Source organism: Athene noctua, chromosome 1, assembly GCF_965140245.1.
Source record: "Athene noctua chromosome 1, bAthNoc1.hap1.1, whole genome shotgun sequence".
NCBI classification, from domain to species: Eukaryota; Metazoa; Chordata; class Aves; order Strigiformes; family Strigidae; genus Athene; species Athene noctua.
The window spans coordinates 197,055,180-197,081,000 of NC_134037.1; the positions used below are offsets into that span (position 1 = coordinate 197,055,180).

The window sequence follows — 25,821 nt, forward strand, 5'->3', positions numbered from 1 at the left end:
GCAGTCTTCTGTGCGCAGGCAGCCAAAGCTGCTCTTCTGGCCAGGCAGTTGGCAAACAAATCAGGAAAGTGCCAGTCCTTGGGTCGTTCCTTGCAGTGAGCTGATCTTTGCTGATTTGTCACCACCTTCCTCCCTGGTTTTTACGTCTTCCCACATTGCGTTTTCCTCTTGAGTCTAGGGTGATTTTATAGTTTCTGCTTTAAATCGGTTCTTTTGCCAATCTCAGTTCTGTACTCCTGTTGGCTTTTTATTTCTACTTTTCTATCCTTCGTGAGCCAATGGCCCATGTTACTTGCCTCCCAAGAGCTGACAGTGACTGCTACAGCTCAGCATGATCTTCCATTTGTAAAAACTGGGGCAAGGGCACGTGTGGGTCCTCTTTGCAAGCGTACCCTTATTCTCAGCATGTAGAGGCTCATTGTCGAGCATCCTTTGGAGACAGAGAGCAAGAAAGAGTCCTTTCACGGGAAGCCTGATACTACCCTAGCAATGCAGGTGAGGCTTGTAAGAGGCATGGCAAAAAGGGAGACCCCCAAGAAGTAGCTGCCCTGCAACTGGGAAACACGGCTGCACGTTCAGGCAGGTTTGGAAGCGAGTTGTGGGGAAAGACGGTCCTGCCCAGCCCCACACAGCCATGCCTTGGCTTGGTGCTTGCCCAGTGTTAGGCCCAAGGGTGGTGCGGGCAGGGTGCCAGGGAGGGCAACCAGAGCACAGAGCTCACCTCCCCTCTCCCCACCTGAGCTCTCTCGGCTCCCTCCAGCCCTCCTTTCAGCGTGTCTCTTCTGATCAGCTCGATCTTTCCTTCCTTTCTCTTTCCTGTTGGTTTGGCACGATCCTGTTCCTTCCTTTCCGCCCTTCATTCCCTTCTGTTTTCTCACCCCAACTTCTCTTCCCAACCCTCATTCCCTGCCATGACACGACAATCACTCTCCCTTGAGTCAGCCTCACTTCCCCCCAACGTCCCCTAGCACTCTGACGTCTTTCCCCCTTCCTCCCCCCAGCTCTGACGGACACGGTCCTCTCACCCCACTCAACCCTCCCCCTTTATAAAGGGATTTTCCTCTTTTTAATCCACGAGCCCCCCGTCGCAGCCTCAGCACTCGGTGCACCGCCGCCACCGCGGGGGAAGAGACGATCCTGCCTTTGCGCCTTCGCCGCCCCCCTCCACACACCCCTCCCCGCACCCCGAGGCGGGACAACCCCGGGCGGGGGCAAAGCCCCCCGCGGCTCAGCCCGGCCACCGCCCCGCGGGATGGGCGGCCGTGCCCCGCGGGCTGCGGGGCAGCGCGGAGGCGGAGCGCAGGTGGGGCGCGGAGCGGCGGGCACGGGCTGTGTGGGGGGGGAGCCCTTCCGTGGGCGCGGGTTGTGCGCGGCCGCGCAGGGCGGTGCGGAGCCTTCGCGGAGCGCGGCGTGCGAAGCCCCCCCGGCAGGTAAGGGCTGGCTCCGCGGGCTGGCTCCGCGCAGGGCTCCCGCGGAGCCGTCGGGAGCGCGGCCGAGCGCTGGCGGCGCGGCGGGGCGAGGGCCGGGGGGGGCTGCGGGAAAGGCTGGGTGCGGGGCGCCTCTCGCCCGGGAGATTTTTTTCCCCCCCTGTAATTCCTCTGCCTCAAAATTTCTGCCCTTCGACAGCTTTTGAAGCTTTCCGTTTACTTCTCAAATTGTGAACGGGAATAGATCAGTACTTTCAGTGCTGGACAATTAAAGGTTGCGAAAAAGAAAGCGCAGATTTTAAATACGGGAGGTGATAGAAAGAGGAAAAGACGGCATTCCAACACAAAGGCTCAAAGTATGTGTTTTGCTGTTGTAGCTGTTACTTATCCGTAGTTCTCATACAACTTAAAGCAGTTTTGTGGGTTATATTCTAACTAGAGACTTTAATAGCCCATATGGCCAAGAGCTTCTACCCAATTCCATGTACCAAAGTACTTCTTGATCAAAGAGTTCCCCAGCACTGGGGACTTGGTGACACTGAAATAAATCTGTGCCTAGTAACTGATTTCTATGAATTGCGTAGCTTTCAGCCACACCATTCATTTCCCATTGTTACTGCAGGTTACTGTTGTTGGTTGTTGCTCCATGGGCATTTTAATTTCAGTTATATCTGAAATACTCATTTCCTAAATAATCTCTTCAATAAGCACCTGATTTTTTCTTTGTACACTGATTCTCAGAAGCATCTTACCAGGTTTGTTAAAAGCAGACTTATTGTATTATTGCATTCTCTCCAGAGGTCTTAATGAAATAGCAATCAAAGAAACAGCCAGAACTTCAGCAATGGCTTTCCATGTGGAGGGGCTGGTGGCCATAGTTGTGTTTTACCTGGCTATCCTGGCAGTTGGGATATGGGCTGCTTGGAAAACCAAGAACACTGGCAGTGAAGGAGATCGCAGTGAAGCTATTATAGTCGGTGGAAGAGACATTGGCTTGCTAGTTGGTGGATTTACAATGACCGGTATGTAAAAAAACACCTTTTATTTTCTCCTAACCAGTGTATAACCTATCGGGTTTTGATCTGAATGAAGAAGTGCAATCTGCATGTTGAATAATACAAATGGGGAAAATATATATACTTTTTTCCAACTGCTGCTAACATTGTTTAGTGAACAGCCAAAGGTAACCTCTATATAAAAGAACAAATAATTTAGACTCGCACAGAAAGAATACATTATCTTTCCTATTAATTTCTTTCATATTCATCTGTAGATTGGGACAGAAGCATAGAATTTATATAGATTAATAAGAAATCCAGTTTTTAAATAACTGTTATTATTGTTAAAACCATCCAAATTCGTGAGTTACTTTTGTTTAACCAGACTAAAAGTTTATATGGAAAGGGGGGGGGGGGGGGGAGGTGTCAATTAAGAATAAGTTTCTAAATGAAAATTGATATAAATTCAAACTTGTAATTCCACTGATTTCAGCAAACTTACTTTGTGAATTATTTTAGCTTCTTTTGCAGCGGTTTGACAAAATATTACTGTCAATAGTAGTACCAGTAGGAAAAGCTGGCGTGAAGGAAGAGTTCTTCATTAATTTTGGAAGCAGTGCTCTCTGACTTCCAGAGCCAGTCAAACCAAGTGTCTTACCTGGGCAAAGAAGATATTTACAACATGGTCTAAAATCTCAAGCTAACATATGGTACCAGAACAAAAATGCAATATGAGTGAATTGGCCTACCATTTTTAATTAAGCAATTTAACTTTTAAGCATGCTTCATTTGTTTTTTTTTTTTACTTTCCAAGTCCTAGTCAGACAAAGCCCTTTCAGTTGCCAAGTTAGATTTATCAAGTTATATTTATGTTTTGTTATTTTGCCCTGTTCTGGTTTCACAATCATCTATTAAGGAAGAGACACATAGAAATTTGGGCCAAAATTCTGTGTTCTTTAATGAAGAGAAATTCCCATCCCCTTGCAGGGGCATTTTGCTCATTCAAAGACTGAATATTTGGATATAGAGTAAAGAATGTTTGTACAAGTCAATAAGCTTGAATACAAGCAGATGTTCTACTTTTCGCACTTTGCTATAATTTACTGCATCACGTATCCATTGACTACTGAGGCATCAGATATGATGAGAATCTGCTCATAGGCAAGAGCTGGCTTGACTGCTTTCTGCTGAATGAAATGTTTTCAAGAGCACTGAAACCAGAATATTTTGCAGAGAGGCTGCCTGCCACAAAACTGTAATTGTTAAATCAGGGGAGTGCAGACAAAACAGACAATCCCTGCACAAGTGGTTATGACTAACAGCTTTGCCTGTGGAAGAAGACACAAATTTTGATCTTAATCCTAGTTTACAGGAATATTTTTCAAAACAGCTGAAGCAGAGATGAGACTTGAACTGGGGCTTCCTATATATCAGACAATTTCTATAACCACCACAATTCACACCCACACATGCTCATCCCGTTTCATGCAAGCTCTAGAGATGGTGTAATATATCATCTCTGCGGTAGAATATCAAACTGATCCTACAGCCTTTGTGCAGCTAAAACACTCATGGATTTTATACTGTCAGGATTTGCATACCTTCTCACCTCTGCCTTCCTTAAATATGGCAATTAAAGTTTGAGGTGGCAAGTAAATTACACTTTCAGTTTTGGGGAACCACGCCTGGCACACAAAAGTTCGGTGTGGGCACGTCTACTGAAGCAGGAGTTAGTCCGAATTTTGTCTCAGAGAGGGTGATTGGCATACTTAGTTTGTAAAGCCATAACGAAATAACTGCGAACATACGCTGATCAAAATCTGCAATAATTTTTAATAAATTGACACATTATTCAAGGGCATATTTTCTGCCTTAAAAATGATAGATGTAGATTTTACACCTCATAGCCGTGCCTCCAGAGATATATGGCTATTCCAACATAGTCTTTGTTTTTTACAGCTTTGTCTCAATATGAATTAAAAAGCAAAGTTTACCCCATAAAGTAAACCAAGAAATTTTTAAAGATCTCCAGAAAGGATATTGTTAGTATGGACATGAAGTACTTTGGGTTATAAGATAAGGCCTAATTCTGTCTTTCTTGCCCAAGGCAAATGCTACCATGTTCTTTGGGTATTGGCTCCAAAATGGCAGCAATTTCTAGGACTACTTGGTGGGGAGGATGACAAAATTCAGCAATAAATTTAAAATAAAATTCAGAGCATAAGCATTGTGACTTCATAGGGATAGACTCAAAATTCTTGAGTAATTATAGCTGATTTTCTAAATGTCATTGCAAAGCTTTAAAACAAGTGCACTCCCTTTGAATAAGGTCTGTGACATATTTGGGTGTATACTATGATCCTGAAGAAGCAGCTGTATCATCTAGCTACTGAAACACCTAAACACAAAACCTGTTGAATCCTGAATGTGAAAGACTGAGAAGCTTGAACTGGGAATGGATCACAGCAGCTCATATTAAAATGAGCTAGCATAGCACCGTGGTAGACACATCTTTAATTTGTGTATCATTTTCATATAGTTAAAATGTTTCATTAAATATTAGTGTTCCTTAATTTGTGATTGACATTCTTAAGAAGTGGTATCTGCACCAAACTTGAGTCTATTCTGGTTTTGGTGATTGAATTTAAACACCAAAGGAAATATTTGAAATTACATAATCAAACGCTTACAAACGTGACCAAAAAGGTCACGTATACAAAAATGTCACATATACAAAAATGTCATTTTTTTCATTTTAGTTGGATGGAGCTACATGTTATTCTACAAGGAAAAAAAAGATAAATATTACAAAATTCTATCTTTTTGTAATCCTTAGGTCAGGATTTTCATTTTACAGAACTCGATGAGTTGATTGAATAATTTGAGTGGTCAGACAAGGGATCATTCAAAAAGAAGTGCTAAAAAAAAGATTTTCTAATATCTATCTATAGAGAAAAGAATCTGAGATTAATTTCTGTGTTCCTCGTATGAACTAGGAGCAGAATTGTTCTCCGTATCCTCTGTTATTTGTCTGATCATTTTTTAAGTTGCATGTTTTAAATGGGTGTTGGTATTTGCTGCATTTTTTTGTTCCTTCAGACGGCAGGCAAAGAGAAGATTAAAATAGATTATCACATGAGTGTTTCCCTAGATTATTAGATTTTATATTACTTTTGTCTGATTTAGGAAAAAAAATAATTTTGCCAAAAAAGGTATTAAACTAACTTTAAATGGTGGCTTAGTAAACTGAGGATCAGAAAACTAATATCTAAGGTGGAAACCCCATGCTATCATATCCCATTATTTCTTTTCTAATGTATTTATTGATGTCAATGTACATGCTGACTACCCATTCACCCGCTCAGAAATCACCATATAGCACCTTCCTAGAGATCTGGAGTCCTTGGCAGATGTTCCAGTACAGTCATGTGCACACAAAAATTAATGAGAAGCTGTTTTTCAACTCCCAATACAGAAATCAAGAAATTAAATTGAAAATAAGTACTAAATCCTCCATGCCACCTTACCCAGCAATACTGGTCCGTGGGGCATTGTTCCCCTTCAGCCAAGGGAGGGCAGTGGCCCCTGCAGTGTTACACAGAAGTGAGGTGACCTGGGCCCCTCCAGAAAAAAGTAAGGGAGTTAGGCACAGCATCGAAGTGTCCCTTGGAGAACACCCACCACCTTAGTAGCAACCCCAGGCAAATCAATGCTAGATGAAGCGTTCTTGTGCCACAGCTGCAGCAGTGCTGGTCATCTGTCCTTGACTATGGGATATTGTTCCCCATCTGGAAGTGGGTATCGTTCATGTAGAATTCATGCTTGTGCTTTATCCAGCAAAGGAAACAAATACAATTCCTTTTCTAAATACTGACTTTTGTCATTGTGTGTAGGTGCTTACAACTTACTCCATAAATCTGTGCTGCTTGAAACGCAATAGCCAACATGCATTCCAGGTAGTCATGGACTCAACAGTCAATGGCTCAATGTCCAAGTGGGGATCAGTAACGAGTGGTGTCCCTGAGGATTCCATATTGGAACCAGTATAATTTAGCATTTTGGTCAGGGACATGGATAGTGGGATTGAGTGCACCCTCAGCAAGTTTGTGGATGACACCAAGCTGTGTGGTGCAGCCAACATGCTGGAGGGAAGGGATGCCATCCAGGGGGCCCTTGACAAGCTGGAGAATCGGGCCTGTGCAAACCTCATGAAGCTCAACAAGGCCAAGGGTGAAGACCTTCACCTGGGTCAGGGCAATCACAAACATGGATATTGGACAGGCAATAAGCAAATTGAGAGCAGCCCTGCAGAGAAAGGGTATTGGTGGGTGAAAAACTGAATATGAGCCAGCTATGTGTGCTCACAACCCAGAAAGTCCACCATATGCTGGACTGCATCAAGAGAAGAGTGACCAGCGGGTTGAGGGAGATGATTCTCCCCTTCTACTCTGCTCTTGTGAGACCCCACCTGGAGTACAGTGTCCAGCTTTGGGGCCCCCAGTATACGAAGTGCATGGACCTGCTTGAGTGGGTTCAGAGGAGGACCACAAGGATGATCAGGGGGCTGGAGCACCTCCCTTATGAGGACAGACAGAGACAGTTGGGGTTGTTCAGCCTGGAGAAGAGAAGGCTCTGGGGAGACCTTATAGTGGAACTTAAGTACTTCTAGTACTTAAAGGGGGCCTACAGGAAAGATGGGGAGGGACTCTGCATCAGGGAGTGTAGTGATAGGATGAAGAGTAATGGTTTTAAACTGAAGAGGGTAGATTTAGATTAGATATAAGGAAGAAATTCTTTGCTGTGAGGGTGGTGAGACACTGGCACAGGCTGCCCAGAGCAGCTGTGGCTGCCCCCTCCCTGGCAGTGTTCCAGGCCAAGTTGGACGGGGCTTTGAGCAGCCTGGTCTAGTGGAAGGTGGCCCACGGCAGGGGGGTTGGAACTAGATGGTCTTTAAGGTCCCTTCCAACCCAAAACATTCTATGATCCTATGATTCTATGATTCTAGGGCTCTAGTAATCAAAATATCATCTTCCCACCTAGCTTAATTCACGCAATTCACACTGTCAAGAGGCACAAAATCCCAAATGTCTGACAACTTTTTATGTAGACTTTATATTTCTGCTCTTCCATTCAAGGATCAGTGTTCACCCATCTTCTCCCTGTGGTCCCACATGAGCATCACTCACCTCTTGTCTTGTCTCTGTAGTGCATAATAGATCTCACTACTGAGAAGTCTATCAATAACAAGGTTCCTTGGGTCACTTTTTTTGTTCCAGACATTCTCTGAATGCACATCCCTCATACAAACCCATTATACTATTTCCAACAACATAATACTCCATTCCTATGCTTCAAGATGCTGAAAGGGGCACAACTGTAATGCTCCAGTTGCTGGACATCTTCTAGCATTGAGTTAAAAAAAAATAACCTCTGGTAGTATTTGAGAGATATCACAGTTAAGCGGAAAAGGGTAATCATTTAGATTTTCATGAAATTTCTTTAGGAAATTTTAATCAAATTTTAATTACATTTTCTTCATTTCTGCTTATCTCCAATTGTTTGTCTTAAACACAAAATCAAGTTTGATTGTACGATGTTAGATGCGGGGAAAATTCTGCAGAATGCTTAAGGAAAATAAATATCTTACAATTGTGAATTTTTACACAGAAAGCCTGAACTACTCTTACATGGAAAATCAAAACAGTGTTAAGAAAATCTAGTACTTGTAATGATCTGCCTGCCCTTCTTCAAACTACAGACCCAGAATCATAAAATGTACTCATTGTATATTAGAGAAAATCAAGAACTTTTTGCACGGAATCTGAAAACAGGAAGAGATAAACTTTATTACGTAATTTGCTATTAATTATTTTTGCAGATGTAATCCCAATACATTTCTGTGTTGGAGATATTCTTTCATACATCCTAAATTCTCAAGTGTAGAAACTTCCCTTCAAGGCAGTGAATCAATTCATTTAGGGTCTGAGGTTTGTATATTAAAAATACTGCTGTTTTTTAGAAAGATAAAATAAAAACTATTACAGATAGCACAGTTTACTTCTGGAACAAGTCTTCAGGAAGCACAAAAATAAATGAGTCAAAGTATCCAACTTAGAAAGCGACACAAAATCGTCACAGCCCTATATGGAAATATAGCATTTAGGAAAGTCAGAGTTTGCCAAATGTGCTTTGTGTAGCCAAAATTTAAAATTTATCAAGGTTTGAAGGGCAATTTTTGTCATGAAGGTCCTAGTAAATGATCCATTCATTAAACTCTTCTCCAATTTACATGTTTTGAGTTTTCCCAGCTGGGATGAGTTTGCCACTGTATGTTTATTGTTCTTCTTCAGATCCCCCTTACGTCTCTCCTTCATTTGGACTAACACAAAGAAAATGGTAGTGATGTGCTTCATTCATTGTAAACAAGTAGTGAGGGACTCAGCCATCACATCTTCACTGACTGCACAGCCACTTAGGCACCTTGATGATTGTCTCAGTCCATCTGACTTCTTTTTTTGTATGCTTAGGTTGTAAATTTTTCGAATTAGGACTATCTTTTATAGAAGGATGCCATGTCTGACACTAGTACAGTATATATAATAAAAAATATCAATATTAAAAGCCATAACAATTTAATTCTACAAGGTGGGATATTTTCTTTCTTTGTGCTCATTAAAGACTTTTCCACTTCTTCTTTTTCAGCCACATGGGTTGGAGGAGGTTACATCAATGGAACAGCAGAAGCTGTGTATGTCCCAGGCTATGGTCTAGCCTGGGCTCAGGCACCTATCGGATATTCCCTTAGCCTGGTTTTAGGTAAGCAAAGAACTAAAGCTAATAGTCTCTCATTTTAAACAGTTCTGATGACAAAGTGATCATTTGAAATGAAACAACTAAGATGTGATAAAAGGATACTGAGGTAAACTAGATCGCTTCTGCTAATAGGTTTGGCTATTAAAAAGAAAAATAGAAAATTGCTATAAATAGTTTGATATCTTAGGTCTCCTGAATGCCCTGGCAAGACCCATTTAATTATTACAACCATAATGTTCTATGGAGGTCACAATAAGAAAGGTTTTGTTGTGGGATTTTTTAAAATTTTAATTTAAAAAAAAATTATGTATACCGTTTTATACATTTTGGTTTTCTTTAAGTTAAGTTTTCTTTAAGCTTATATGATCTGGAATATGATAGTATCGGAGTACCTATAAATCTTGGAATTCAAGAATGGCAAATATCCTTTCAGGTATAAGCAGAAGGGCACATACCTTACAGATCTTCACCAAGCATCAAAGTAACTTGTTTAATTTTGTGTAGGAAGTCTGTCATAGAAGTGGTCTACTTCCTTAAAATTGGACCAAGCATCCTCATAAATGTGATACAAAACTCCAAATCACATGTCAGTATTTAAATACACAATCCTACTATATGCAGGTCAGACTGAAAAATACAGGCAGTATTATAATTTTTAATGCTGTGGTCTCTAATTCCTGAAATGTAGTCTAAGAACTTCCTTACTTTTCTTAAAAATAATAGCAATAAAAAATTTCTAACCATGTCTCAAGCACATGGAACAGCTTGCAACAGTATGGCCTTGTGAGCCATGATGAATATACCACACAATTGTCAGCTACATCCTCTCAGTTTGTGAACAGATCATGTCTCTAAGGCAACTGCTGATGCAACTGTTTAAAATGAATGTTTTTATAAAAAAGATCCTGTGTCCTTTATCCTTTATTAATGTGACTGATTGGCCTTTTTACTAGTACTTGACATCTTGGTCTATTTTGAGTCTTCTTTCATGATCCTCCGACCTAATCTGTCCCTTTGTTTCCTCCGGTTGCTTATCCAGGTTTTCTTGCCACTTTTGTTTCTTCCTGTGCAGCTCGATTGCCCTCCTGACTCTTTTTTACACTTGAAAATTCTTTCCTGTGGCATGTCCAGGTTCTTCTCTCTTCCCAGGCGGAAACCTTCCCCACTGTAGATGTTCCTCTCTGGCACATGAAGGCCAGCTCCAGTTCCAGTAGTAGTTCCTGTCCCTAAGAGCAGCTCTATTTCCTGTAAGGAAGATAATAACAGTAGATCACAGAATTACAGAATCGTCTAGGTTGGAAAAGACCTCGAAGATCATCCAGTCCAACCATTAACCTCACACTGACAGTTCCCAACTACACAATATCCGTCAGCACTATGTCAACACAGCTCTTAAACACCTACAGGAATGGGGACTCCACCACCACCCTGGGCAGCCCATTCCAACACCTCACAACCCCTTCTGTAAAGAAATGCTTCCCAATATCTAGTCTAAACATTCCCTGGCACAATTTGAGGCCATTCCCTCTTGTCCTATCGCTTGTTACTTGGTTAAAGAGACTCATCCCCAGCTCTCTGTACCCTCCTTTCAGGCAGCTGTAGAGGGTGATGAGGTCTCCCCTCAGCCTCCTCTTCTCCAGACTAAACACCCCCAGTTCCCTCAGCCGCTCCTCGTACGACCTGTGCTCCAGACCCTGCACCAGCTTCGTTGCCCTTCTCTGGACACGCTCGAGTCATTCAATGTCCTTTTTGGAGTGAGGGGCCCAAAACTGAACACAGGAATCGAGGTGCGGCCTCACCAGTGCCGAGTACAGGGGTAAGATCCCTTCCCTGTCCCTGCTGGCCACGCTATTGCTGACACAAGCCAGGATGCCATTGGCCTTCTTGGCCACCTGGGCACACTGCTGGCTCCTGTTCAGCCGGCTGTCAGTCAACCCCCCCAGGTCCCCCTCTGACTGGCAGCTCTCCAGCCACTCCTCCCCAAGCCTGTAGCGCTGCTGGGGGTTGTTGTGGCCCAAGGGCAGCCCCCGGCATTTGGCCTTATTGAAACTCCTCCAGTTGGGCTCAGCCCATGGCTCCAGCCTGTCCAGGTCTCTCTGCAGAGCCTCCCTACCCTCGAGCAGATCAACACTCCCACCCAGCTGGGTGTCACCTGCAAACTGACTGAGGGTGCACTCGATCCCCTCGTCTAGATCATCAATAAAGATGTTAAACAGGAGTGGCCCCAACACCGAGCCCTGGGGGACACCACTCGTGACCGGCCACCAACTGGATTTAACTCCATTAACCACCGTCTTTGGGCCTGGCCATCCAGCCAGTTTTTTACCCAGCGAAGCGTGTGATCATCCAAGCCACAAACAGTCAGTTTCACCAGGTAATCGCTGTGGGAAATGGTGTCAAAGGCCTTACTAAAGCCAAGGTAAACAACATCCACAGCCTTTCCCTCATCCAATAAGCAGGTCATGGAGATCAGGTTTGTTTAGCAGACCTGCCTTTCATAAACCCATGCTGACTGGGCCTGATCCCCTGGTTGACCATTATATGACTTTTAATGGCACCTGAGATGACCTGCTCCATGACCTTCCCTGGCACCGAGGTCAGACTGACAGGTCTATAGTTTCCCAGATTCTCCTTTCTGCCTCTCTTGTATATGGGTGTCACATTTGCCACCCTCCAATCCAATGGGACCTCCCCAGTTAGCCAAGATTTCAGGTAAACCATGGACGGCGGCTTGGCGAGCACATCTGCCAACTCTTTCAGCTCCTTTGGGTGTAACCCATCCGGTCCCACAGACTTGTGTGTGTCCAAGGGGTGCAGCAGGTCTCTGACCACCTCCTCTTCAACTGTGCTGACCTCAGTCTGCTTCCCCTCCCCATCTCCCAGCTCACGAGGCTGGGTGTCCAGGGAACAGCCAGTTCCACTGCTAAAGACTAAGTCCAAGTAGGTGTTGAGCACCTCAGCCTTTTCCTCATTCTTAGTTACCATGTTTCCCCCTACATCCAGTAAAGGAGGGAGATGTCTGCCTGGAGATCAGTTGATGTCATGATGAGGTCATGAAGGTCATCATCCGTTGATGTCATTAAGCGGTCATTAAGATCGTAGCCACAAGCATGCTCCTGACTCTTAGCCTCTGTAGAATTGACACAAATTAATAATAACCCTGAATGGGTTGAGTTAGCTTCTCCCCTCATTTCCGTCTGTTTTTAAAGATACCCAGTCTTTTTTCCAGGAAATTATAATGGCCACTGCAGGAAAAAGGAAGTCTGCATCATGTGACCATATATCTCTCTGCAGAGCACAGAGAGGAAAGCATTTTTGCAGCATGATCTGTACATAGACTTTTTTGGGGAGGAGTTGTTTATCCTTCTTTAAAAAAAAACCTAACCAAAATTATAAGTAAAAGGCTAGAGGACATATTACTGCTTCAGACTGGAAAGATTTAAGACTGATGTAATCTCTTCGTTAGTTCAATATTGTGCTGCAAACCACTTTTCCTAATTTTTCAAGCAATTTATTTTAATGGTTAGAATATCTATGATTTCCTTTGATAGATGCATGAACATACTAATAGATTGCAATACCAATGACACTTTTCTTATTCTTTTAGTTGTCTTTTGTAATGATGACATAACAAGTAGAATAGGAACAGGATCCATGACAAGTCCAAGAATAGTTTAAAAATGCTGTAGCTTCTGCTTCCAAACAACCTGCCTAAAGACAGCATTAACATAAGCAGTATAAATAAATTGTGATTGGTAAGGTGGTACCTTCCCTTCGGGGAACTTAATGAAATGAAGAAATACAAGCCATGTAAGGCAATACGTAGATATGTGGGAAATCTTCTGTACAGTACAATTAATACATTACATACCTTGTGATGAAGAACCTAACTGAGGATCACCAAATACTGAACAGTAGATTTTATTGGGAACTGACTCATTTTCCAGGGGTTTTTATTGTATTGCATATATTGCATTTCAGCAGTTTTGCTGCTAGAAGATCTAGCAGTAGTCTACTACTACTAGTCTAGAAGTCTACTTAGTTATAGTCATGTGCACATCTCAGCTACACAGGTTTCCGTATAAGGGCTCTTTCAGCTTTCCCGAGATGTGTTCTTTTTTTTTCCCCAACCAGAAAGAAGTTGAGGATTGTACATGAGAAAGGTGAGGCCTCTGCACATTTATGTACATACCCAGCCCATATGCCAGCCAGGCAGAGCACCGCTGTGATACATCAAAATTCCTGAACATTCATAAGTGAAATACATGTACAACAAATGCTCAGTGAGCATCTAACACCTGCAGAGCCCAGAAGGCATATGACCTACCCTGGTGTAGTAAGGTTGATTTAAGGATACATAAAAAATCTGAATTATCCTGAAAGAATCAGATTTGTTGCATGTGTACTAAATCATGTGTGAACTAATATTTCTGATCCAGGAATCCTAGAGAATTTTATTTTTAGAGTAGGACCATGTGAAAATTCATGCTGGAATCTGAACAGGAAAATTCCCTTAGGCTAATCCAAAATTAGACAAAACTTTGACAGCATCCATAACGGCAGATTAAATAAACTGAACCAGATGAAACAAGACAAACTTATTTTTCATTATCAGATCATAGATATTAATGGTGTCAATGTATTTATGTAACTCTGTAGACAGATATAAGGGTAAGAGTTCATAGAGGATATTTTAACTGTACTTATTTATTTTAAAAAACCCAAACAATAATACTGATATTTTTGTACCCTTAAGTGACAACCAATGGTTTACCCCTTAATGGCAATGCATTTTTCACTGCATCTGGTGTCTTATGCTACTTTTCTTTGTAGGTGGCCTTTTTTTTGCAAAACCTATGCGATCCAAAGGCTATGTGACAATGCTAGACCCTTTTCAGCAGCTTTATGGGAAAAGGATGGGAGGACTACTGTTTATTCCAGCTTTAATGGGAGAAATGTTTTGGGCTGCTGCCATCTTCTCTGCCTTAGGTAAGGAATAAGCAGTATAATTATTAATTTATCACAGGTGTAAGGGGTTAAGAAAATCAGAAATGCATTAAAATTCTGGCTTCAAATACTATCTTAGCAAAATTATTCAGTGTGACAGTTCTCAGACCCATGCTAACTAGTAATTAAAGCTGGTAATGGTACCCCATTTATTATTTTGGTACATTTAAGTTGTCCCTTTTCAAAGAGCATTAAAAGATTTAGCAACAAGTTTCCTTTAACTGTAATGGTGACATAAGTTATTGCAAGCATCCCTTTTGTGTCAAGGCTGGCCCAGTTTCTCTTTTACATTACTGAGATCACAGAAGCCAGTCAAAATTTCTCTTAAAGATGTGAATCGTTATTACCAATGCATCTAAACAAAATAATTCTTTGCATATAGGAGACCTACATATAGAGAACATTCCATAGCACAAATAATAGAAGTAAAACAGATTCTGATCAATAAATTTAAGTATTATTCAATTCTAAATGGCTTTCTACTTGACAAAATGAGGAAAATACTTAGGATTCAAGAAAGGATTCAGAGAATTAGTGGAACTGTGACTCAATAGAAAATACCCAACTACTCATCCAGTCATGAAAAAAAATCAGTTTCCAGGGTTTTTAATTATATTTCAGGCCTGAATTTAGCAATCCCTTCAAGAACTGAGAAAGCCCTTGAGTTGAAGCACCAGTAGTTGACTTTTACCAGCTAATCATACTCATAGTGCACATGCATGTGGTAATGCTTTCTAGCACAAGCTATTTTAAACAGAAAATAAACTTTGAAGGTACTCTCCAACTGTGCTCTGATGAACTGCAAAGCAATGGGGAGCTTGTTTACCACAATTTCATCACAAAACCCTTAAAGGACTAAGAACAAATTACATGCTGAGGTGATAGGAGTTGAATAACTTGAGGAACACTCTAAGTATTTGGAATATACTTTCTTTTTGATTGAGGACAAAGTAATCTGTGATATTTCAAAGCAAGTTGTGTGAATACCTTTCTAGTAGGTTTATATTAACAGCTGACAGTTAAAGACTGTCAGTGATTTACAAAGGTGATTTTGGTAAAGGTTTTGATTTTAACTATTCTGTGAATAATTTAGTTATATTATACCTCCTAATTTGCACACCTATCCCCACTGATGAATATTTAATCCCAGTACTCTTCACTGTTTGATCTTTCTCAAGACTCCTTGCTTGGCAGGGTTGTAGAGGGGTAAGATAGGGCTTCCAACTTGTGAAAGAGGTCTGACCTTGTAAACCTCAAGCACATGAACACTGAAGTCTCACTATACGGCAAAAAAACACCTGGCAGCTTCCAGCAGCTCTTATATGTCACACATCATGTTGTGTTCTACTGCCAGAACCCTTCCACCTATGTGGTCAAGAGTATCCATCTACAATACCTGCAAGGACTAAAAGTTATTGCAAGATGTTTAATTTAAATCATCCTAATTAGAAGAAGAGGACTTTTTAAAACAGGGGTTTAGAGCACTGCAATCATGTAAAATAGCTAATACATCTAAGGGAAATGTGTAACTATCCTCATAACTGCCAGAAGGGCAGTGCAGGAGTGCACAAGCAATTCAGGAGCTTTCTTCAGTGCACTGACAACAACTTCCTGATTCAAAATATCAGGGAGCTGATGAAGGGAGGTGCTCTGTTGAACCCATTACTTATAAACAAGGAAGAATTAGTTAGGGGTGTAAAGGTTGGAGGCAGACTTGGCTGCAGTGTTCATGAGATGATGGGGTTCAGGGTCCTGAGAGGAGGGAAGAAGACAAAAATCAGGACCACAACAATGGACTTCAGGAGTAGAGCTCAGCCTCTCAAGGGGTCTGCTTGGAGGAATCCCCTGGGGGACAGCCCTGGAGAGACGAGGAGACAGGGATCACCTCCTCCAAGCTCAAGAACAACCTGGAAAACAAGGAAAGTTGTCAGGAGACTTGCATAGAAGGAGCTCCTTAGACATAAAAAAGAAGCATTCAAGAGGTTGAAGCAGGGACAGGGGACCTTGAAGGAATAAAGAGACACTGTTCAAACATGCAGAGATAGGTTTAGAAAAGCCAGTGTCCACCTGATTTGAATTTGGCCATGAAGGACAGCAAGAAAGGTTCCTATGAGTGCATAAACTAGGGAAAATGTGGACTGCTGTTGAACGGGACAGGGCAAAGTGGCAAAGGATGTGGAAGAGGCTGAGGTACTCTGAGCCTTCTCTACTTCATTCTTTGCCGGTAAGACCAGCTTTCAGGAATCCCAGGACCCTGAGAATGCTAGGAAAGTCCAGAGCAAGGAAGGCTTGCTGGAGGAGGATCAGGTTAGGAAACATTTAAATAGACTGAACAGGCAGGATTCCATGGGACCTCAGGGTGCATCCTGCAAGTGCTGTGGGAGCTGACTGATAGCATTGCAAGGACATTCACAGTCATTTTCTGGACTGTGGTGATCACGGATGCTTCTGAAGACTGGAAAGAAAAAAAATGTCATTCCCATCTTCAGGAAGGGCAAGAAGGATGATATCAGAAACTAAAGCCTGGTCAGCCTGACCTCAATTCCCTGGAAGATGATGGAGCAAATATTCCTGGAAAGTACTTCCAAAGAAACAAAGGTCACAAAGGGGACTGGGAGGAGTCAGCATGGATTTATCGAAAGGAAATGATTCCTGACCAACCTGACATCTTCCATGATAAGCTGACTGGTTTGGTTCATGAAGGGAGAGCAGGGCACGTTGTGGATTTCAAAACGGGCTTTTTATACCATTTCAAAAACAGTCTCATAGACAAACCGATGAAGTACAGGCTAGATAAATGGACAACGAGGAGGATTGAAAACTGGCTGAACTTCTGAGCTCACAGGGCTTATGGACGCCACCGGGTGGCCAGTCACCAGTTGTGCACCCCAGAGGTCAATACTGAATCCTCTGTTGTTTAACAGTTGCGTCAGTGACCTGGCTGACCCGACCAAGTGCACCTTCAGCCAGTTTGCAGAGAGCAAAAACTGTGAGGAGCTGCTGATAGACCAGATGGTTGTACTGCCATTCAGAAGGACTTCAACAAGCTGCAGAAATTGGCCAATAGGAAGTTCATGAAGTTCAACAAAGGAAATACTAAATCCTGGCCTGATGTCCCAGTACAGGCTGGGGGCTGACCAGCTGGAAAGCAGGTTTGCAGAAAAGGACCTGGCAGCCTTAGAAGGCAATGAAGTTCACCATGATCCATCAATGTGTCCGTGTGGCAAAGAAAACCAATGGCATCCTGGGCTGCGTTAGAAGGACTGTTGCCAGCAGGTTGAGGGAGGGGATCCTTCCCCTCTACTCAGCTCTGGAGAGATACATGTGGAGTGCTGGATCCTGTGCTCCCCAATGCAAGAGATGTGGACATACTGGAGAAAGTCCAGTGAAGAGCCACAAAGATTTTTAAGGGTCAGGAGTATCTGGCATATAAGGAGAGACTGAGAGAGCTGGTACTGCTCAGCCTGGAGAAGGCTCAGGGGGATCTTATCCATCTGCATAAACACTTGATTTGGCAGTGGGGTGAGCAGAATAAAGAAGACAGAGCCAAGCGGATATCTGGGCTGCTCACTGACAGGACAAGAGGCAATGGGCACAAACAGAATTAAAGGAAATTTCAGGTGAACTTAAGAAAAAGCCTTTTTTTTTTTTTTTTTTTTACAGTGGGAGAGGGCAGACACTAGCACAGGTTGCCCAGGAAGGTTGTGGAGGCTCAATCCTTGCATCTAGTCAAGACACAACTGAACATGAACTTGAGAAACCTGCTCCAGCTGATACTGCTTAAGTGGGGGTTGGACTAGATAATCTCTAGAGGTGCCTTTCAGTGTCAGCAACTCTTTGATTCTATGAGCTGTTTTGTGGAGACTGACTGGTCAGCTCATCATTGTGGGTTTTTTTCTACAAATGAAATCTGCTTGATGGTGCTTGAGAAAATTCTTGGTTTATAGGTCCACAATGAAGGATGGATTCTCCAGTTTGCAAAGAAACTCACCTTTGTCTCATGTAAACAATTCAAAGGCACTTTAGAAGGATCAGTGGTCAATTGTCCCTATAGCTGATGCCTCCTCTACCATTCCTTCCTTGGTCAAAAGGGGCTTGCTCAGAGCCTAAGTGTGCTACGTTGCAGCAGACCTCTCCTAAACGCAGCCTTTACTCCAACGATACACTTGTTCCCATGTGGCTGCAGCTCATCCAGGAAAGCTTCATCTGTCTGTGCGTGGCTGCTTTTCTCTAGGCAGAAAGAGAGAGTGTAGTCCTTACACAGCTCAAGCAATGTAAGGAATGGCTGTTGGGACCCTTCCCTCCTCCATTTCTTAAGAATCTGTGAAATAAGAGATGCTAGACTTAGACGAACAGGATCCTTCATTTTCCCACTACCTCCAAAGTTGCAGAAGGGGTGTGCAGAAAATAGAGGGGGGAATATCTTCATGCTGTGGCTAAGTGCCAGAGTAGCACCTGTATATGCAATTTAACAAAGGTGACCAGTCTCGTCAGATGTACTGTGACATACACTAATACACAGTGCTTTGTTTTTCCCTTAGGTGCCACTATAAGTGTGATCGTTGACCTTAATGTCAACATTTCAGTCATTATTTCTGCCCTGATTGCAACTATGTACACACTTGTGGGTGGGCTTTATTCTGTGGCCTATACTGATGTAGTTCAGCTCTTTTGCATCTTCCTGGGACTGGTAAGTTTGGCTTTTTTTCTCTTCTTTGTTGAGAATTTTGCTCTGAGCATTATCATGACTGCTGAGACCTATTGCCCAGCTTTGGTTTTGGAACAGTGTCTTCACTGAAAGCATGGAGAAGCAGTATCTCCACTTACAGAACCCTGACTTTAAAGAGTGTATAGCACTCTTTAAAGAGTGTATAGCACCAGTGTATAGCCTGTGCTTTGACAGTAACACTGACTGAGAGGCCCAATTCTGTGGCTTTTTTCCAACCAGTCTGATAGTGCAAACACTCTTAATTTTCCTGCTGAGTATATATCTAACTCAGGACAGGACTGGAGGACTTTCTTTCCCTATCTGTCCATAGGACTGTGGCACAGGCGCTGGAAGGAGGCATCAGACATAGGAAGCAGTCAGTAGAGCAGTCCAGAAACACTGGCATTGGACCTGCAGAGCTGATACTCTCCTGCTTCTCTTTCCTCTAGCTGTCACTTATTCACACAGCTTAGTTAACCTCCTGCTTTAAATCACCCTTTTGATTTTTCCCTCAATTTCCCTCCACCATCCCTGGAGACCGTAGTATAGGAAGTCTCACCAGATGACCCTGCTGTTTGAATATGGTGGTATGAATATCCCCTCATCAGCTATCAGTGATATGCTAGTGGGCAGCCTTATCTTTTATTTACTCCTGTTCTTTAAGCCCTACTCCAAAAAGCATCAGTGAAACAGGGCTCAGATCACAGGGGTGCAATCAAAGAAAGAAGCTGCTGTCTTTGTTTGCTAGTGGTAGTAATAGATGGTCACAGGTGTGTAAGAGATCTAAAGCAAGCTGAAATAAATGGTGTGGCTCAAGGTGAAGGAACTGAATGGCACCTTGGGGACCCAGAGTTGTTTCTCTGCTTTCACTGGAGTTCTTGTGCAGCTCTAGGGAAATTGCTTCAGCCAGAGCTCACACAGGTGATCACTAACAACCCTGTGTGTGTCCTCAATCTGGGGCATCCTACTGTGAGGCCTATAGCCTTATTTGCAGAAGTGCTAAGCACTCCCTGTTGTAACTGACTTCATGGGAATGGTGCTAAATACCCTGAAAAAGCAAATCCAAGTTCCAGCTGGCCATCTCAAATGAGAAGTTATTCCAGATCTTCTTGTGTCATACCTTTGTTCTTCACCTGCACAGAAGGGAAAATACTGTCTCCTTCCCTAACATACATGTTCACTATTTGTGAATGATTCAGTTTTTACAGATGGTGTGCATTACAGAAATTCCCAAAGGTGTAGATAAATCAAAATACCGAAATGCTTTTCCAATGAGAGCAACTCATGCACTGCTAAAGACCCTGATCCCATGGGAATAACATGTGATCCTGTATTAAAGGCAGCATGTGTCTGACGGAGAGGAAAGAAAATGAAGGTTGTATAGCAGTCTTCTAAATGGTTGGATCTGTAGCTCTCATAGTTTTTTTTTTTAATTCAGATTGGGCTCTTTATGTAATTTTCCATTTAAAATAAACAGCAATGATGTCATGTAGAAGGAACTATATTCATAACCTCGAGAGCCATCAGTGGGGCATTAAGCCTCAGGTAGCATCTAAATGGTCACGCTCTAGGTGAGGCGGTTTTAGATGAGATGGGACACTTTTACAGTAGGTGTCATAGCAGATGTCACAGGCTCAGGTATCCCAGCTTTTCTCCAGCCTCAGGAGCAGTTCGCATTCCCACTGGCACAGAGCTTTACTGCTCATTCCTCTAATGTCTGTTCCCCTCCTGTTCCTCACCCAAGAGGAGATGCTTGTCCTAATCACTTCTGTTCACTACTGTGGCTCCTCACTTCAGCCACAGCTTCATCTGTAGGCTTCCATAACCTCTACTCTAGTGACTCCACATAATTCCCTGGTTTCTCATTACAATCCCATGTAGTCTTGTCCTTTCCTCCTCACTCTCCTGTACCCACATCTGCAGTTCTCAGCTCTTTGTCTTTATCTTGCCCACTGAGTCTTTACCTGATCCTGCACTGTATCCCCACTATTTACTGACTCTTCATCTCAGTTGTGTTATTAATTCCCCATTCTAAACTCTTTGCCACCATGTAGAAGTCCTTTTTTTTCCTGGTTTTTAACCACATGAGGTTCAGGTTCTTCTAGCTACTTGTTACTTCTATTCCCAGCATAAAGTCCCAGTTTCTGCTTCACTTATATGAGCCTTCATTTCATTTGTTTTCCATTCAAAACAGTGAATTTTCTACCCCCATTAGAAAAGGCTCAATGAATAGTCTATAATATGTCTATTACTAATCAAGTTAAACAGTGCCAAGGTGAAAACACAGGATCATCTGTAGTGCTTAATTGCTGACACAGTCCTGGCACTATTTTGGCCCATCCCAACTAGTATTTTCCCAGATAATTCCCAAGTACAGTTTAGGTCTGTCCTTTCTGGCAGAGAAAGGAGTCTAGATGTACAAATGTAAATGATGACATGACAGTGAACTGCAGGGCCAGAGAAATGTGTCTTGATTTGTTCTGTTTACTGACGTAGAGGTAGGCCTTGAGACCACAAAGATCTAGGTTACTGTCAGGAACTGGAATGGATTATAAAAGCTCATAATGCGTTTGCAATACATTACCTGTTAATTCCTGGGCCGTGGCATGCAGGTTGCAGATGGATATTTAGAAATTTACCATACTGAAAATCTCAGTGGAGCAGGGGCAAACTATAGCTCTTCAGAAGTTCATCACTTGGACATGTTTGAGAATCAAGGTTCAGAAACAAGAAAAAAAAAAAAAATCTGTTTGACATACTTGATCCCAGTGAATTTCTCCACAAGAAGGAGTATTAACATCCATCAGTTTTGACAATATGTTTATTTTTCCCTCAAAATGTCTTGGAGGGAGTTGAAACTTTTGCTAACCTTTCCCAGAAAAGCCCAAGCAGACAGTGAGAAGGGAATCTTTCTGCCCAAGTGCTTAAATTGACAAAGTTTAAGATGTGACTGAGAACAGAATACTATGGTATATGATAAACAGCCTGAATAACAAGCAGCACTGCAAAATATTCTTCACACATTATTGCAATAATTGTTCAACAAAATAGAGGAAGATGTTTGATTTCTCCCCTCCTTGCTCCTCTTACCCCATACACTAAAATCTGATTGGTGGGATTGTGGTAATCTGTGTGGTTTTGGACATCATTGAATCTTTAAGGATGCCATGCTTGTGATGGTCTATTCCATATAGCACAAAGCCTGTTTTTCATCTCAGTAGGAGCTGCTGAGGTTTTCCTCATAGTAAGTTTGTGAGTTACACCATTGCAAAATGTGGTGGCAAGTAAACGCACAAAAAGTCAGTTGGTGAGGGAAAAGAACCTTCTGGCAGAAACTGTCTCTGGGAACAGTTTCTCAACTGATTTTTTGGCCTAGATCATAAAAAGACTGAAAATAGTCAAGAGCCCTTCAAGGCAGACAAGTGCTGTAATGCTGGGATACTGTGCATTCTGGAGCAAGAGAGATGGGGGTTCTCTTGTCATGATATAGATTTGTGTTGAATTACAAACAAATTCCCAAGTCTTCGGTGTGTTTGCAATGTCTCATGCCTGTATACTGGCAAATCCTGATTCTATTGCATGTAAGTTTATACATAGATGTGTGTCTACAGTGTGATCCAGGGAAGTGTGTAAAGAATATATGTGAAGTTTAGGGAAAATAAAATGAAGACGTATAAATGTGTCTTTCTCATACTCACACTCTCCGGGGCAGAGGTAAGCTATCTGCTACCAAGCGTTACAAACCAAGCTCTCTGGACTTTGGAGATATTCCACCTGCACATAACCTGACTTTCCTGCAAGTCAGCTCAGCAATTTGGCATTAGATCTGTAGCATGCAAGAGGAAATAAAGCAGATCAGTGTTAATATTAAAATTTCACAGATTTAGAATGCCTTCTTTAGACCTGAACAAAGGGTTTCTCTTTGGTTACAGTGGATCAGTGTACCCTTTGCAATGTCCCATCCTGCAGTGACAGACATTGGGTTCACGGCCGTGCACCAGGTGCACCAAGAACCTTGGCTTGGATCTGTCAACTCACTTGACATTTACACATGGCTGGACAATTTCCTTTTACTGGTAAGTGATGGCTTGTACGAAGGAATGAAGTATTTAAGGACTCACACTGTGTTACCGTGACAGCTGAAAATAATAGTCTAGTTAAGAGTTTCCAGAAAACTGAAAACTTTTACCCTCCTGACTTCTGCTCAGTATTTCTGCACATTTGAATGATTTCAGTGAAAAATCAGTCGAATATTGTAGCACAGCTGTCAAAGTAAACATTGCCAGGAATGCAATTTAAATATCATCATATGAAAGGGTTGACTTATGCTAAAATTAATTAAAAGTGTGCAGCTAGTATTTAACTGATGTTATTGTTGGCAGAGGAATTTATATATTGCAGAAGGCAATAAATATGTTATACAAATGTTTAAATATGCCTTAGGTATAGGTGATGTAAAAAAAGCTTTGCAGGGATGGATGGATGGATGGATGGATGGATGGATGGATGGATGGATGAATTCATACATGCATGCATGCCAGAATGAATGGAGGGCTTTCGTTATTTAATACCTATGTATTACTCATGGGATTGGTGGTTATTAAGTACTTTCCATTAAAAGATCTAGCAACACATGCTAACATTTTCCATTCTCGTCCCTGAGCAACTCTACACTGTTTTTATAATCATGTTGTACTTTGGGATTCCTTTCACTGTTTTTTTAAATAATCTTAACCAAAAATCTTCAGAGCTTTCTGATAATTGGGCTATTAAAATATTGTTTATCCAGATTACATTTTTTAGGGATTCGCAGAGAACCAAAGCATGACATTAACTCAGGAGGCTGTATTCTGTCTAGTAAGCCTGAAGGTTTCATCTTTGCTGGTAAACAGAGGAAAGCTCTGAAGTTGCCTAATTGTGACACATTTTCTTTTCATCTTGTTTGTTTCACTATAGCTTAAGAAATTTACACATGCTTGGAAAGCTTTGTTAAAGGAACGTTATTAAGGCTAACAAGAAAAACAGTCATAAATAGCAAGTCAGAATCAGAGTTGCCTGTGAAACATTCATTTGGTCCCTGTGTGTGCATGAAACATGTATGGAACACCTGTATACACACTATTTGGTCCAAATGCCTCCTGCCTCATTTAGTGAGCAGAACTAGACTGTGCATATTTAGTGAGCAGTTTGCTTTATTTTCTTTCCATGGTGTTTAGTCATAGGCACTTAGTTACTTAGTGGAAACTATTCAAATCCTGCTCTCAGGACAGGATTGTTAGCACTTGCGGTTTTAGACTTTGATAATACCACTTTGTGTGATGTTTCGCAGACATAATTTTAAATACAGTCAGGATCTTCACTGTTATATACCCTAAACAAGAGAAGGGCTGCTATCACAAAATAAATTTTCTTTTACTGCTTTGTCTTTAATTTCTGTTGCTATCATGTTTGTTTAAGACAGTGGGAGAATAATTTTTCAGATTCTTGTGTTCAGTGTATACAGAACATGTTGCCTTGGTTAGATGGCCACATGTATTCATGAACGAAGATAAAATCCTGTCGGTGTCTAATCTAATTTTGGCAGGGGAAAGGTACTGGAGTCCAAATTCTTCAAATATGAAACACGACAATAGTATTTTATAACCTTTCTAAGACTTAAGTAATTATACAGCTTACAATACTTGGGGATTACAGAAACTATGCAAGTGCAAAGTGTTGTTAATTGTACAAAGGAATATCTTGTCTAAAAGAATGGGATTTAGGTGGATTTACAAAGGTTTGACATACCTGTGAGAATGAAAGTTACAGCTATTACTGACTGACATATTCAATAAATAAATGAAGGAGCAGCAACACATCATTCAGCATTCAAGTGATGGGTCTGTTTGCTCTCTATATGACAATAGCAAAAAAATCCAGTTTGGCCCCCAATGACAGGATGCTGCCCATTGTGTTTGCAGACATTAGGAGGAATCCCATGGCAAGCGTATTTCCAGCGAGTTCTTTCCTCATCTTCTGCCACATATGCTCAAGTTCTGTCATTTCTAGCTGCTTTTGGCTGTCTTGTGATGGCTCTTCCTGCAGTTCTCATTGGTGCAATTGGAGCATCCACAGGTAAGTGATTAAAAATTAATAGTACAATGGATATGTGAAAACCCTACAAAGCTTATGTTAGATATAATCTAGCCAGGTGACATCATTAAGCAACTCATGACTTCTTTAACAGAAGAGTACACTGAAAAATAATATTATAGAATATTTCTCCCAGGGGAAATTGCTCCTACCCCAGTGGATGAGATTAACTCATTGTGAACATTCTAGGTATCTACAGATGTAAAATTTCTATTTAATATTTGAGTTAGATTCTGGTACTTTTGTTTGGTTCTAACAGTAATAATGAGGAGTGACTGAGGGAACTGGGGTTGTTTAGCTTGGAGAAAAAAGGGTAAGGGGAGACCTTAGCGCTCTCTACAAAGAGGTTGTAGTGAGGTGGCTGTCGGTCTCCCAGGTAACAAATGATAGGACAAGAGGCAATGCCCTCAAGTTGCACCAGGGGAGGTTTAGATTGGATATTAGGAAATAATTCTTCACTGAAAGTGTAGTCAGGCACAGGACCAGGCTGCCCAGGGAAGTGGTTAAGTCACCATCCCTGGAGGTATTTAAAAGATGTGTAGATGTGGTGCTTAGGGACATGGTTTAGTGGTGGACTTGACAGTGCTAATGGTTGGACTCAATGATCTTGGAGGTCTTTGCCAACCTAGATATGGACAAACAAATATGGATCTCAGACTTGTTTTATTGAGGAAAATTACATTTATGAGCAATGCAAAGTTTTAATATTAAACTTACTACTGGATGATCAGAGGGT

General features: G+C 41.9%; 1 protein-coding gene across 1 annotated transcript in view; it reads left to right on the forward strand.

The window, feature by feature from the left end:
- The first annotated feature begins 1,124 nt into the window (after window positions 1-1,124).
- The window catches only part of SLC5A7 (solute carrier family 5 member 7), a 30,487-nt gene continuing 5,790 nt past the window's right edge, over window positions 1,125-25,821 (forward strand). The window contains exons 1-7 of the mRNA XM_074930468.1: window positions 1,125-1,303; window positions 2,226-2,449; window positions 9,128-9,241; window positions 14,072-14,227; window positions 18,787-18,935; window positions 22,886-23,029; window positions 24,914-25,067. Of these exons, the coding sequence (XP_074786569.1) occupies window positions 2,272-2,449; window positions 9,128-9,241; window positions 14,072-14,227; window positions 18,787-18,935; window positions 22,886-23,029; window positions 24,914-25,067 (895 nt within the window). The 5' untranslated portion in view covers window positions 1,125-1,303; window positions 2,226-2,271. The remainder of the gene's footprint in view (window positions 1,304-2,225; window positions 2,450-9,127; window positions 9,242-14,071; window positions 14,228-18,786; window positions 18,936-22,885; window positions 23,030-24,913; window positions 25,068-25,821) is intronic.